General features: G+C 39.5%; 1 protein-coding gene and 1 pseudogene across 1 annotated transcript in view; both read left to right on the plus strand.

Annotated features, from left to right (window-relative positions):
* Positions 1-10,427, plus strand: part of LRRC49 (leucine rich repeat containing 49) — a 91,194-nt gene extending 80,767 nt beyond the window's left edge. The window contains exons 13-17 of the mRNA XM_069956555.1: positions 3,558-3,795; positions 4,354-4,539; positions 4,709-4,818; positions 5,448-5,601; positions 9,914-10,427. Coding sequence (XP_069812656.1) covers positions 3,558-3,795; positions 4,354-4,539; positions 4,709-4,818; positions 5,448-5,601; positions 9,914-10,117 — 892 coding nt within the window. The 3' untranslated portion in view covers positions 10,118-10,427. The remainder of the gene's footprint in view (positions 1-3,557; positions 3,796-4,353; positions 4,540-4,708; positions 4,819-5,447; positions 5,602-9,913) is intronic.
* LOC138781889 (U2 spliceosomal RNA) lies at positions 4,092-4,271 on the plus strand (annotated as a pseudogene).
* Positions 10,428-16,292: the final 5,865 nt, after the last annotated feature.

The following is a 16,292-nucleotide window of genomic DNA, read 5'->3' on the forward strand; positions in this document are numbered from 1 at the left end:
CGGCGATCGGAATGGCGGCGGCGTGGGGGGGGGGGGGGGGGCGATCGGAACGGCGGCGGGGGTGGCGATCGGAGCGGCGCGGGAGTGGTGATCGGAGTGGTGGCGATCGGGGCTGCGCAGGGGGCTGCGGTTGACCGTGGGGCCGGGCTGTAAGCGGGGGCCGGGCTGCGGGCGGGCGATCGCAAAACGATTTTTCCGTACAATATATTGTACCGTCTAAACCCTGATCGTTATGAAAAAAATCATTACTCCGACATCGTTAATCATATGATCGGGCCAATTATCGTTTCGTGTAAACGCAGCATTAGTGTGCTCAATGTATATACTGACAGCAGCTCCCTGTGTACCTCATAGAGCTAAAATCAGACTCCCCTTCACCAGGCCGGGCTGCCCTGCCCTGCTCTGTTTTGTTTCTGTACATAAAATGGCTGACATGGAGGAGCATGTGACCATGCCCTGTCCACTGTGTTCTCTATAGACATATACAGGCTCAGTGGTGGACACAGGGGGGCGGGGCTTGGTCACATGCTCCTCCATGTCAGCAATCTTATGGACCAAAACACCACAGAGCAGGGCAGCCCAGCCTGGAGGAGGGGAGTCTGATTTTAGCTCTATGAAGTACATAGGGAGCTGCTGTCAGTAAGGGCTGTGAGTATACTTACTAATACTGTACACTGAGCAATTTTACTATAAAGTGGCCAACCCCTTTTATAATAGGCTATTGCATATCATGGGTAAGCTGCCCTTGAATTTTTTATATGCAAAAAATCTGAGCTTTGAAGCATGTTTATTGTATTAACCTTTAGTAGCTCCATCGAGACAACACAGTATAAGCACTCACCAAGTATGTTTGGCACTTAGGTTTCAGAGGAAAAGGAAATGACTTGCCCATGATCGGAGAGACCTGGAAATAGAACTGGGATTTGTGCTCAGTTGGATGTGCCCGTCATTAAACCAAACAAAAAAGCACTGCTTAGGAAAAGCTTATATGTTCTTGCCAAGTAGTAATTTCTTGGAGCTGAATGTATGTGCCAACATGAGCTAAATTAATATGATCCACAGTGCAGGCAGGCTTAGTTGGGTGAATGTAAGGCTGATGACTTGAATCCTAAAAGTTTGGCTCCGGATCACTGTGATGGCAGAACAACCATTTCATATTGCTACATTGTGTGATTGAGACTTTCCATAGAAATAGTTAGCAAAGCCATTTAGGTCTAGCATCTGCACAGCTAAGGTTTATTGCTATAATATTTCTGATATTTCTGAGTTGTACATTCCCATTTCAAATTGTTTTATTTTACTATGTTCATAAAACATGGTAAATGGTATATTATTGGTATGGTATATTATTTCACTCACCTTTACATAGAGTGTTACGCTTAGTGTACCTGGCAGTCTTATAAGAAATTTGACGTGTTCAAGAGGCATAAAAAACGGAAACGTGCCACAACACACTATATATGCTTAGACACGTGGTTACCAGAGATATTTAGAATTGCAAAATGGCTACAGAAAAGAAATTAGGTGCTTAGCATGATCAAATAGTGTGTACCATCCCACCACGTTAAAGGGGACGTCAGTCTTTGATCAAATGGTATGCTAAGCATATAAAAAATGTTTCTGTTTTATTGTCTGTATTTCAGCCATGGCAGCGTGTACCTTCATAGGGTGAATAGGTGTTTTTTTGTTGTTGTTGTTGTTGGTGTGTGTATGTGTATATGTATATATATATGTGTGTGTAATATATATATATATATATATATATATCACATCATATATGATACCATAAAGCCAGACGAACTGCTTCACTTTAGCTTCATTCTGTAAAGTGTAAAAGCAGTAAAGGTTTACTTTCATTTTAATTACATAAAAAAAATAAGTGAAGTCACAAAGACTGAGAAGACCTGGTTGGCGCTGCTTCTGTACAGTGTTTACACACCCTGCATACCATGTGTTCTCAGGAATACCGTGAAATATTGGTGTCTGCTCGTGGTTTGTGGACTAACCCACCTATTTAGAAGTGGTCACAGATTGTAGAGTCAGACCCGTGATCATTTCTTTGTCAGGGTGTTGATAAAGTGTTGTATGAAATGGCCATGGGTCTGACTACCCAGTGTTCATTGTAAAATAAAAAAGCATTATAGGGAAACTAGTGACTGCTATGCATTCAGTTATATTATTTGTCTCGTCAAATGAATATTATTGCAAATACTTTCATTTGGCAAACTTGCCTCCTCATGATAACTATGTCAGCTGACATGGGAATACCCTATAAAGAGATTAAACAGTAAAATATGGGATTTGTTTAAGCTTGGGGCTGGTTAACAATGGTTGTAAAAAAAAAAATTAAAAAAAAAAAAAATTTGGAGCGCATCTATTTTAAGTCTTTCATGACAGAGCCAAGTTTCATTTTTGCACTTGTATTTTGCTCCTTGTTTTTAAAAAACCATATCGCTTGACTTTTTTCACCTACATAAGCCCTTATTTTTTGCAACAACAATTGTACTTTGCAATGACATTTAATTCTTCAATAAAATATCCTGTGAAACCAAATTATTTGTTACAAAATATTTTTTTCCATTCCGGGGTGTTTTGTGCTTACGCTGTTTGCCCTGTGGTAAAACTGACATGTTATCTATGTTCTTCAAGTTAGTACGATTACAACAATAAGAAACTTATGTAACTTTTGTTTTGACTGTTCTTTGTCTTTTTTTTTGTGCCACGGTCTGTACTTTTTCTCAGTACCACACTTGCTTATATGGGACTTTTTAATCACTTTTTATTTACATTTTTTTGCATGTGATGTGACCAAAAATCAGCAGTTTTGCACTTTGACAGGTTTTGCACTTACACCGTTTACTGTGCAAGATCGGTAATCTAATAATTTAATAGTTCGGCCGATTCTGCATGACACGATAGCAAATATCTTTTATTTTTTTTTTATTTTGTGTAATAGACGATGTGAGACCTACTGCTGATTAATGCAAGGGCTGCACGGACATCACTAATAATATACTTACAGCCCTGCAGCATGATGATTTAGCCATCTAATAGTCTCTGCAAGCGAGTGCCAATTTAGCAGATCACTGCTCGCTTACCCCATGCATAGGACGGCCCTAACTTTTCAACTTTCTCCCTCCTCTTGTCCTTGGCTCCATCTTCTTTGCAAACTGTAGACAACCAGCGGCAGCTTCTCCAGCTGGTGTCAGGAGCTTGGATGGTTTAAACTTTTAACATGTCTAGATAACCTGTCAAAAGGTCAGATAAATGACAGGAAATGAAAGTGAAATGTACATTTTACAGTTAAGATAGAAATTCAAGTGTGTGCCAATAGAAGATAAAACCATGGTACTGTGGTAGAGCAGTTCATCTGACAAATGACTCTCCTGTCATCATCTATGCTCCCCTTAGTCTGGAGTGATGATCAGCACTCAGAGTGGAACACTTTTAGAAAGTTATATTTCTAAATTGTCAGGACACTTATTTGTAATCATGAACATTACCTTTAACTATTGGAACCTTCTTTGACTGTTGATGATCTTTTTCTTACCTTGTAGATCACTTGATACTGTTCTCACCAGTGCAGTACAAGGACTTTCTGTGGTGGACTCCCATCTTGTGGAACTTGAAGGAGAAACATTGTCCCTGTATGGATTGGGAGCTCTTGAATGTCTTGACAGGACGTGGAGTGTACAGACAGCTGGTTCAGTCAACACCATCTCTTTTACTTTTATAAACTTTGAAGATATAGTTCAGGTTCTGCCAAAAATAAGAATCAAGTTTCCCAATGCAACAGTAAGTGTGGCAACAGTAAATGGTTGTATTTATTGGGTTTAGTGCAACTCATTAGATAATGTAACTTCTTAAAGGGTATGTGTCATTACAAAAATGGTTCCTGTTGAAATTAAGAATTTTCTGTTATGTATTTATTTTTTAATTTCCCACATCACTATGTATTTAAAAGGAAAGTCTGGAGATGTTGCATTTTTCACTCTGCAGCTGACCTGATAATAAGTTGCCATTTGTTTAGAAATCACTTATCAGCATTCTGTTTATCATCACAGACAGGATTACAATGAAAAGTAACACCTATCGCTTCTCAGACTTTTGGCTAAGATCAAGTGTAGTGTCTGTTCTTATCAGTTTAATATCTAATATGTCCCCTGTCTGGGGACCATATATTGGGTGGATTTTTGGAGCAGGGAGATGGGGGGAGAGCTCTGTAAACGTAACAGAGTATGCCTAGTAACTTCTCCCATAGTGGAGAACATAATGAAATAATGCAAATCCTTTTGGACCTTAAGCTTTGATAGATTATCCTGTCACTTATTTTTTATCTTTTATTTTTTACAGAACCTTAAATTTAAGGAAAACAATCTGATCACTTTGAATCAGTTTAATGCTTTAGCTCAGATGCGTCGACTCGATCAGTTGACTGTGGATCCTCAGGGAAACCCTGTTCTTAATTTTACTCTTTGGAAGTATTATGTTCTTTTCAGACTGAACAACTTCAACATTCAGAAAATCAATGAAAATGAGGTATGACAAGTCACGTTAGGTAGTTTCAGTTTATTTCCAAACAAGTTAAAGTACTATTGTTTAAAAATAGTACTTTCCTAATTTTCGTGAATTAATAAAGTAAGAATGAGAATTTGGGGCTATTTGTTTTACAAAATGCACAGAATGCCATGTTTTTGTATATTGGCAGGTCACCCAGAATGATGTAGTTATGGCTGAAAGGCTCTTTGGAATTCTTGCTTATGTTGCATCTTCAGAGTTACCACAGTATAGACTCGCTGCTCTGCTTGGTGATTCCAGGTACCTCTTCAATTCAAATATTGCATAATGTTATGATTCTTACTGGGAAGACAGACAAAGGCTTTGTCCCATTTAGGGTATTCTTTATCTTCTATGCATGTGTGTTCCTTTGGGCAAGTCCATATAAATAGATTCAGTTCTAAAAATTTCTGTAAATTCTAAATGTAAACTTAAAATGCCTGCTACCACTAAGAACCAGGAATATTTTTGCATGTGAATGTACCCTAAAGAGGTATTCTTGTCTAAAAATTTATGGCAAATCAAAGTGATCCATGTCTAAAAAATGTGGGTCGCACCCCTGAGAACTGTACCAATCTCAGAATGAAGGGTCCCATCTTCCTTTGGTCTGCCTGCAGTTGCTGGAGGTGGTCGAAAAGTTAAAAACAGGAAAACAGGCTAGTTTTTGCGTTCTGTGTAGTTCCCATTGACTTTCATGGGAACTATGAAAATTGCGTAGATTGTGGTTCAGAAAAAAAAATCTGTATTTGGCTCTAATCCGTAAAGAATAAAAAAAAAAAAACTTGGTTCTCAGGTTTCTTCTGTATTGTACTACTACTCTTCTGTTAATGTTTTCATGACTCCTGTGTATGTGGTTTTAATTAACATTACCTTCTATGTGTATTCTATAGAAAGAAAACATTCCATCATCTACTAGAGACAAAGTCTAAGAAGATTCCGACAGGTGGTGAAGAAAGTAATGACAGTAAGAGAATTGGTGGGGAAACCCCAACCCGAGCAGCTTTACAATACATTCCACAGGATCTGCTCAGTGAGAAGCTAGAGGTAAATTGTTGCACTGCTAGAATTACATGTGTTACTTAAAGGGGTACTCCAGTGGGGGGCACTTTTTTGCTGGGACCGGGGAGGAGGTGGCTGAGGGAAAAGACGTCCACTCACCTCCCCGGTTCCAGCGGCGGGCCCGAGACGATACGTTCAGACAATACGCTCCGGTGCCCGGTTCCCGGCCGCTCCCTGGTGTCTGACGCGGGCCCGAGATGATACGTTCAGACGATATGCTCAGCCAGTCAGTGAAGGAGGCAGGATCTGAGCGGACTTGAAACGGATCCCGCCTCCTTCACTGACTGGCTGAGCGGACCTGAGACGTGACGTCTCGGGCCCGCGTCAGACACCAGGAAGCGGCCGGGAACCTGGGACCGGAGCGCCACGATACGAGACCCGCTGCTGGTCTCAGCAAAAAAGTGCCCCCCCCCCCCCCACTGGAGTACTCCTTTAATAGTGGTGGATAAGTGAATTTATACTAACAGTAATGCAAGTGAGACAATGGGCAAATAATTCTATCAGTATGCAGTTGTCATTTCTCTAGTGTAGGGCAGAGCAGCAGTGATGAGACGGGGCATGTCCCAAGCTACCTAAAGCTACCTGTAGACATTGTAGCTAAACTGTAGTCACAGATCTCTCCCATAATAGAGATGAGCTAAAGAGTAGCCAAACAGCAAAGAAAATAGCAGGTAAGCACCACCCCTAGAGACAGACTAATGGTTCATATCGTATTTTAGTCCTTGACCAGACAGTTACTTTAAGTTTGTCTATGTTTACATTTTTGTGTATTTGTGGCCAATGAAATCTATTTCTACAGTAAAATAATAGTTGCTTTGTACTAGTAAAATCAGTTTATATGTTAAACCAACACAGTCACTCTCTGGAAATAAAACCAAAACCACAAGGTCAAATGATGTAACAATTAAATCTAGTTCATTTGTTGAAAAAGGAGAGGCAGAGTGTTTGTTATAGTCTATATTTGTAGAAAAGGACCTCTACAAAGAATAACAATATTACCAGGGTTAGGTAAGGACAGCGTAGAAAACAGAAAAGAAAGGGAGTGGAACACCAAAATCACAAACCTGAAACACAAAGGCAAAATACTATACATAAAAATAACTATGGGAACACAAAGACATACTGCATTGTGTCTTTATGAGTTTAATAAACGCCATGATTAGATAGACGAAATAAACAGGGACGACCTATATTTGTACAGTCATCTTGATGAAAGAGGTCAGAGATAGTTGACCTTTCTCTAGAGCTATTCATCCAAGTCTTTTCATTATACTATTTGTGTAAGTTGTTATACCAGTCTTTGGTTCTTAGAAAGCTTCTTGTGAGAAGACCTGTTTTTAGACTTTGACGTGGATGAATAAAATTGCACAGTACATGGTTAAAGAAAAGGAAAATCTAAGAAGAAGAACCAGTGGGTTGGTGTGTAAAAGTTGTTGTGGTTATTGTAAAAGGATTGCATGGTTCCTACTTTTAGGTCAGCCAACAGTTATTGGTTTTCGAACACTTAAATAAGCAAGTATGGTGTGAATTCAAGCAGCCTAAAATAATGATGTAGCAAAAAAGGTGATAGGACTGTGTAAATGGCCACAACAGGATCCCTATCTAGAGACGAAAACTATTGGAATTAGGCACAATGGTCAAGATTTTTTGTTGTTATTCTAGATGTCTTGGACAGCATAAAGTAGGTTAGACCCATGTCTAAAATTTGCTTCACTTGTTCCTTTCTGTACACAGAGAAGCAGAATTGTAATTGTTTAGCGCTTTGTGATTTTGCTTTTTATTGTTCTTTTATTTTGTTAATTTTTAAGCACTTTATATTCTAGTATAAACCTTTTATTTAGATCTAAATAAGTTCTAGAGTTACTGAGTCTATCCCCTTTCTGAGTATGTCAGTCCTTTGTTAGACTGTTAGAAACATTTGTGTGTGTGTCTGTGTGTTTTTCGGTTTACACAGAACTATGGTAGGTAGTTGATAGCAGTAAGTTGTATATCTGTGGTGGATGGACTGTGTTGGGGTTTGATTTATAGGGCTGTAATACGCGGCCTAATATTCTGATAACTGAGCCTGCCCTTGCTGCACAGCTCAATTATCGAGCACCAGTTGCTTTGGTGTAAAATAAAGAAATATACTTACCTGATCACCAGGTCATGTCTCTGAAGTGACAGGCCACTGTGCTGTCTCATCCAGTGATTGGCTGAGCGGTCTGTCTATACAGAGACTGGACTAGAAGTGAGAGCTGCAGTGACCGGGGAATCCACAAGCATTGTACAGTAATTTGTTGCAGATTTTTCTGCTACAGATTCACCTTATCTGGATAGCAAGAGTAGATAGTGAGAGTGGTAAGATAAACCAAAATGTAAATGAAAAAGAACATAAAACCTAATACTTTCTTTGGGGCAATCAATAACCATTTAGCAAATCTTTTTTCTGAGGTGAGTCATAAGGAATTATTAATGAGCTGCTCAGGCTATGGTAAAATATAGCTGTAGATAGTATTTTCTCCGTACAGTATATATTCAATTCTATATTACTCCCTTCTCCAGCTGTCTGTACGTTTTTGTTTTTATTTCACATATTTTAAGTACTAGGAAAACCTGCTAAGCCCTGTTCTCTATCAGCAATAAAACAGCAAACTAAATCTGAGTTGCCACAAAAATCTCCGTTAATGAGGATCCCCAGTTGGGTTTTTTTGCAAAAGAAAAAAAAAGCACTGTTCACCATAACAATTTGCTGGAATGGACTTTGTGTGTTTTTAACGTTAATTCTCACGCTCACTATAGATGATCCAAGTCATGATCTAATGCTTTTAGGCAGGAACAAAACAAATCCCACTTCGTTGACTCTGGTTTCGTGTCTAATGGCTTCTGATACAATATAAGTAATTCCATTATTGGACAAATTCGGGCAAAAGCGATTTTATGATGCATGAGAAAATATTATTGTGTTGGAAAATATGCAATATTAGATTTAAATGTTAAATTGATACCTTGTTAAACTGAATTGTACTTCTCCTTTTATTAGCTTTAGATATTAGAGTTGAATATTTGATGGATGACTAATGTGAAGAAATGGTATGCGTGTTGCTCCAAATCTTTCCAGGAGCCCCCGTAGTTTACACTCACACATGCAGCATTGATATGTGTGATAATAATATGTTCTGTTACAACCTGTTCTCCCAGAATTTCATTCACTGCAACAGTTTCAATCAGCCTCTAGAAAGCTATATATCATCTTATTTTTCATTTATGAATGAAATGACAGAAAGACATGAAATGCTGACAGTATCACAGACTAGTTGGTTACAGCTTTTGGATATCAGTACAGCTTTGATATGCCTTTCTAGGTCTATGGAAAGGTACCAGTCTCGATCTGTCACCAATTACCTATAGTAGTCTGCATCCTGACATTACAGTAATTGTGCACTTTATATAGATTTGACAACAATGGGCCCAAGAACGCAACTCAAAGGAACAGTCAAGGTTTATTCACACATATTCACAGATGCAACTCTTTAGGTTTTCTTTGCAGCTTTTCTCTTCAAGAAATAGTGCCGCATCTGCTTCTTTATGTTATTTAAAAATAGTGGTGAACACAGGGTTCCTTAATAAAGATTAAAATGGGGCCCCCATTATATTGCTTGGTTTTGCCACCCAGGACAGAAGGCCCTAGTGTTTTCATGACCCTTGCATAAGTTGGTTGTAAACCTCCATTTTCTAAGGTATTTAAAGAGATTCTGTCATTAGGTTTATGCTGCCCTATCTAAGAGTAGCATACATTAGCGACAGAAAAGCTGAACAGTATGATGTATCCCTTACATTGTTCTGTGCAACTGATTTGGATATATCCTGAATAACAAACTCTGATCGCTGCACACTAGTCCTCTTGATTATGTGTGTGTGAGTTTAGTAGTCTTCGATATTCATGAGCATCAGCTTCCTCAGTCAACCAACCACTGATTGGCAGTTGTCTATGTATAATATATATATATATATATATATTAAATAATAATATATATATATATTATATAATTTTATTTATTTATTTTTTTGCAGACAGCTGTCAGTTAGCACCTGGGGTTGAAGGCAGTGGTGCGGCTTGAAGCCCATTCTCTTACATATCTGGAGAATGGCTAAACAGAATATAGAATATAAGTAATACCTTCCGCATTTCTGTCACTAGCTTATGCTGCTTTTATTTGAGGCAACATAAACCAAACAGATTCCCTTTAAGTAATGCAAGTGTCTGTGCTTTTGTATTTTTATGTGTTTTATTGGTATCTATCATCTCTCTATATAGGAACTGACAGAGAAGAAAGCTTTCTGCCAGGGCTACGTGAAGGACCTTGTCAATGAAGCAAATGAAATCAGCTTGAAGAATGAGTCGTTGCAGAAGTTGTGGCCCCAAATGTTCATTGAACTTGTCAGAGATGCAGTGATTGAGGTCCGAGATAAGAACGCCTACATGAAGCAGTGCTTGCACAGGATCTCTGAACAAAAATAGCCTTCCTTGTACCAGGTCTCATAAATTTGCACAGCTCAGCTTGGAATAAGGCATGGAGAGCCAGCAGGATGATTTGATACTCATATTCAATGTTCCTTCTGGCCTTGTTTCCTTTGCACCTAATGCATTTTTTTATAGAAGTTCCAGTGTTACAAAAATATTTTTTTTTACACAAAAGTACTTGGATTTTTTTTTTAAATCAGGCAAGCCATGAACCTTAATTGTCTTCCATTACTTTAAGAACAGATGGAAGAGACCGGATGCCCACCTATTATCTTTCAATAAACTTTGCTCGTTTGATTTTTTTTTTTTTTTTTTTTTGTTTTATTTGAATTAAAAGCAAAAATAAATTCTCTTTTGTAACAACCTGTGAGTGCTGAAGAGATTGTGATTAGATGAGACCTTTTATTTTCTGCATTCCTTCTAACCTGAACAAGAATATTAAAAGATGTCATTATATGTATTGCAACTATATAGCTGCCATATCTAAGAAAAACATTTAAACATCAGCAGAAGGAAAATGCTTTACTGTAGTCATCACATAAAACACAAGGCATAAAGGTCTGAATTATTCAGCCGCCTTTATCTTTCCCAGAATTTCATTCTATGCTCATTCTATGTATATTTGGAGCCTAGGCCTTGATAATACAATAAAAAAAACTTTTTCTATTAGGATTGCATTAAAATATTGTAAATATTCATATAGAAAGACAAGTGTCATCCTGAGAGTGGTGCTGCCCTCTTCTGGAATAAAATACAAGATGCAGAATGTAAAATGAGACAAGGATTATAACTACACAGCTGAAGATATAAGGAGAAGCATAGTTTTGCCACGTAAGTCCAATAAAAAAAATGTTAATTTAGTATATAGAGATGAGCGAACCGGGTTCAAGTTGATCCGAACGCTCGGTATTTGATTAGCTGGGGCTGCTGAAGTTGGATAAAGCTTTAAGGTTGTCTGGAAAACATGGAAACAGCCAATGACTATATCCATGTTTTCCACATAGCCTTAGGGCTTTATCCAAGTTCAGCAGCCACCGCTAATCAAATGCCGAAAGTTCGGGTTCGGATCGACTCGAGCATGCTCCAGGTTCGCTCATCACTATTAGTATAGTTTATACCAGTAAGCGAAGGTAACGTTTGTAGGATATGTGATCTAAAAGGCTGTTTTGGATATTAAGTGACGCAGTCCCGATCATGAGGTTCTCTAATTATCTAAGATGATGAGTCAGGTGTTTCTGTCCCCATAATTAAATTATACAGCACCCTAATGGTGTGTTTACACAGACAGATTTATCTGACAGATTTTTGAAGACAAAGCCAGGAAGGGATTTGAAAAGGAGAAACCTGTTCTCTGTTTATAGTCTGCTTTGGCTTCAAAAGTCTGTCCGATAAATCTCTCACCATAAGACGCCTTTCACTCATTTGTTTATTCTATATTATTATAGAATAAAGACCCATTCATTTCTATGGCCCCATACACACACCCGTAGGTGTTATGGGTCCATGTTTGGGACGTGATCCATGCCATAAAGAAACTGGCAAGCCTTTTGTTTAGCCCGTAAGGGTCCTATTAGATGAAGTGATTTTTAATTATAAACTATCGCAAATGAGAGCTTCCTGAAATCATTCACCATATTACACAGAATGACAGTCGTAAGTAAGTTACTACGAACATTTACTCCATCTGATCCCAGCAAATGGACGAATGATGTGGCATTACACTGAACGATTAGTGAGCAATTAGCGAATAAATGTGGAATTACAGCGAGCAATTAACAATGATTTTAGGATCAGCTCAAAATATGCAATCAACGACATATGGACAATTTTTTGATTGTTGCCTATATTTACATGAAACGATTATCAGTGCTGATCAACTGTATTTAATGAATAAGTCCAATGCCCAAAGCTGCGGGTCCGGGACTGTGGCCAGGACTACGAATGTGTGAATCGGGCCCAAGTGTAAATTTAAAGGGGGTAACCTGGTTCCTGCTGTCAGTGCTTTTTCTTCTCTGTTCCAACATGCAGGAAATGCCTGCCTTATCAAATCAAGGGCAAGGCAGGAAGTACTGACAGCAGGGGCTGACTCCATTGGTGGGGCTCTGGTGGGAGATTGACTGCAGGTGAGTACAGGGTCTATGCTAGAATGGTACCTTAAAGCAACTCTGTGCCCACAATCTGACCCCCCCCCCCCCAAACCGCTTGTACCTTCAGATAGCTGCTTTTAATCAAAGATCTTTCCTGGGGTCCGTTCGGCAGGTGATGCAGTTATTGTCCTAAAAAACAACTTTTATACTGGCAGCCCTGTGTCAAATGGCCGTGGCCTAGAATATCTGTGCCCTAACTTTGCACCACCTCTCCGTCCCTCCTCCCCACCCTCTTCATCATTAGGAATGCTCCAGGGCTGATTTTCTACTATCACCTGTGTCAGCACGGCATATGGGCTGGATCATTAATCACCTGTGCAATGTTCAGACAGGAGAAAATGTTCTAGGGGCATTCTTAATGATGAAGAGGGTGGTGGGGGGGGGGATTGAGGGGTGGTGCAAAGTTAGGGCACAGATATTCTAGGCCACGGCCGTTTGGCACAGGGCTACCAGTTTAAAAGTTGTTTTTTAGGACAATAACTGCATCACCTGCCGAACGGAACGCAGGACAGATCTTTGATTAAAAGCAGCTATCCAAAGGTACAAGTGGTTTGGGGGGGACAGATTGTGGGTACAGAGTCACTTTAATGGTAAAGTTATTCTTTGGAATACCCCTTCAACCTACATTGACATGTTAAGGAATTGTATAGCTATACTGAACAGTAGAGAATTTAGATATTAAAAAAAAAAACACACACACTGATTAGACTACTCTTAAAGGGGTTGTCCGGCGAAAAAAAATTATTCACAGAATAACACACATTACAAAGTTATACAACTTTGTAATGTATGTTATGTCTGTGAATGGCCCCCTTCCCCGTGTCCCACCACCCCCACCCGTGTACCCGGAAGTGTGGTGCGCTATACATTACCTGTCGCGTGCCGACCACGGTCTCCGATCGTCAGCAGTGACGTCTTCTTCGGGAGCTTGGCGGATCTTCCCGAGTGCCGGCCGCCCTCTGCAGCGTCATCCGAAGCTCAGCCGCGATTGGCTGAGCATAACTGTGCTCAGCCAATCGCGGCTGAGCAGCTGATGACGTGGCCGCGTCATCAGCCGCTCAGCCGCGATTGGCTGAGCACAGTTATGCTCAGCCAATCGCGGCTGAGCTTCGGATGACGCTGCAGAGGGCGGCCGGCACTCGGGAAGATCCGCCAAGCTCCCGAAGAAGACGTCACTGCTGACGATCGGAGACCGTGGACGACACGACATGCGGTGAGTATAATGCACCACACTTCCGGGTCTAGTGTGGGTGGGGGGAAACACGGGGAAGGGGGCCATTCACAGACATAACATACATTACAAAGTTGTATAACTTTGTAATGTGTGTTATTCTGTGAATAATTTTTTTTCGCCGGACAACCCCTTTAAGGGGTTGCTTCTTTGCATTGATTTGCAGATGCTGGAGTCTTTCGTATGTTATGCAATTGGCGCAACTGCATACATTGCATTTCCTGTCCTGGATAAGGCAGCTAGGAAATGATATTTATGGTAGACTCCACAATGCCCATTGATTGGTGTATATTAGACAGTTGTTTATTATCCTGTTTTTTTGCCTCATGATACAACATACTTTATTTTTTGGGTGATTTTTCAAGATAAGTTGTAGATTGAGGCATAGCTCTATTTGTGACTTGTATCCTGCATCTTCCAGAAGTTTTCTCCCTATGTAGGCACAATTTTGAATTTGTTGTTCCTGAGATCAGCTCCAGAGTAGACTGAGACTAGTTACAGTGATGCCTCCTGTACACAGCAGACAGAGAAAGTAGCCTCACTCTACATTTATACATGCTCAGGAATGGCAGCAGCATGGAGGACATTATGCAGCTGTACAGTCCTCCACCAATCAGCTTGTTATAACAACTTAATATAGGAATACACATTTATTTATATCTTGTTGTTATGCATAGTCTGCTATAATCAAGAATCATACTAGCCTGACACTTGCGTACTTGTGTGTGGTTTTTCATATCTGTTCTGCTTTTATATATATTTTTTTTTGCTTGCTGGACTTTACTTTCCGTTGTTAGTACAGTCTACGACCAGTGGGACTCCATGGAACTACGGCATTGTGCTGATCTAATTTATGAGGAACTCAGTAGTTTTGTGATTTGCCAGTTCTTTCCGTTTATTGACTTTTAACTTTTAAAATATCTCAGTGATATGACAGTGGTTGAGCCGATCACCAATGGGATGAAACAGCCTATCTATCTGAAATTCCACAAATAGAGAGTTGGTCTAAGAAAAATAATTTAGTTCTGATTGTGGATAAAACTCAGGAGATGATTATTGATTTTAGAAAGCAGGCACCAGTGCACTCCGAGATCAGTATGGGAGGGGACGCTGTTGAATAAGTACAGAAATTTAAGCTCTGTGAGATCGCTGTTTCTCATAATTCAACATGGTCCACCACAATTTATGTATTAGTAAGGAAGGTTTAGTGGGGTGTTTCTTTTCCACCTTTATGGAAGGGATGGGGTTTTAGTGTTAAAACAAAATCTTGCAGCGTTTTATCGAGACAAATAAAAGTATTTTAATATTTAATCAGTGGGTTTACTGTTTGCGATGGCAACATTGAATGAGTTGAATAAGACTGGCAGATCGATAATTGGGCACAATGTTTGGACGTTATTAGGTGAATTTTAAAGGAAAGCTTGCATCCATTTGATCCAAGGGCTTTTTTCCCCTTCTCTCCTTTTCCCCCTCATTCTCACTTCCTCCTCTCTCTCTCTCTGTCATCCTCTCCTTTCCTCTCCGCACTCTCTCTCACTCAGGTATATAAATGTTTATGTGAACTGCTCGTTAATAAATTTAAATGACACCTGTTAAATAAATAAATGCACAAGAGTCATGCAGGAGTGTAACCAATTTTGGCTTACTTGTAAACTTTGTGTGAAACCACAGTGACCGAGCACAAACCAGAACTACTAATAACTCATTCTGACATCACTAGCCATTGCTGTTTGTGAAATGATTACATTGTATGCAATGGGGAGCAGTAAAGTTCTGTAATGCTTTCATGGTAGGTGACTTTTAAAAGAGTATAAATTAAATTTATTCAGAGCTATAAAAAGCTGTGTGTTTACTCAGCACTGTAAGGCACAGTCACATCGGAGACTTTCATCGCATGGTGAGCATTGTCTTGTATCAAGCTGTATTTAGAAGCTGCCCATTTGCTTCTGCCTCGATTATAGAAACTAGACGTCAAAAGAACGTGGGAAAAGGCCCCTGATAAGTCAATGTTTCAGCTTCAAGTGTCCTAAAGGGTTGTCTGACATCTTGGCATGTATTTAAAGGTTTCCTTTGTCTCAAGAAGGCTACTCATCCTGCAATACTAAGATTATCTTTAGACGTACCTAACACATGAGTTCTTTATTGTCTTAAATTAAAATAATGTTAAGGATTCTTTGCTTACCATTTAAAGAAAGTTGGCAAGTTCAAGTTCAAGAAGAATGTTTATTGTAATTTTCAAATCTACGTCCTTGCTTTCCTTATTTTAAAGGGAATCAGTCAGCCAGTCATCAGTCATCAGTCAGTGTTGACAGTGTGCTGTAGCTGGCGGTCCCCCAGTAAGCATGGCGTCTTTTTGGTAATTTTCCGTGCAGTGGATTATGTACAATCTTATGACTCCTACTGTCACAGAGCAGTTGTTCGTGCCACACTTGTCATGCATCCTCCTCCCTCTTCATGAATAATCAATGCTGCCCGGCCTCCTGCTCGCTCAGCTGTTAGATTGCAGATCATTCCTCTGTAGGCAGGTTATGTCTGAAAGAATCTTTCCTCTGTTATGTGTTGGAGCTGTGGTCTAGATGTCTTTTTTTCCTGTATCATTTTTAAGGCTATATTCACACACACTTTTGGTCAGTATTTTGGTCAGTATTTTGCAACCAAAACCAGAAGTGGATAGAAAACACTGAAAGGCTATGTTCACACACTGTTGAAATTGGGTGGATGGCTGTCAATTAATGGCAAATAATTACAGTTTTTTTTAAACGTTTGATATTTGCCATTAAATGACGGCCATCTG

This window comes from Dendropsophus ebraccatus, chromosome 1, assembly GCF_027789765.1.
Source record: "Dendropsophus ebraccatus isolate aDenEbr1 chromosome 1, aDenEbr1.pat, whole genome shotgun sequence".
Lineage (NCBI taxonomy): Eukaryota > Metazoa > Chordata > Amphibia > Anura > Hylidae > Dendropsophus > Dendropsophus ebraccatus.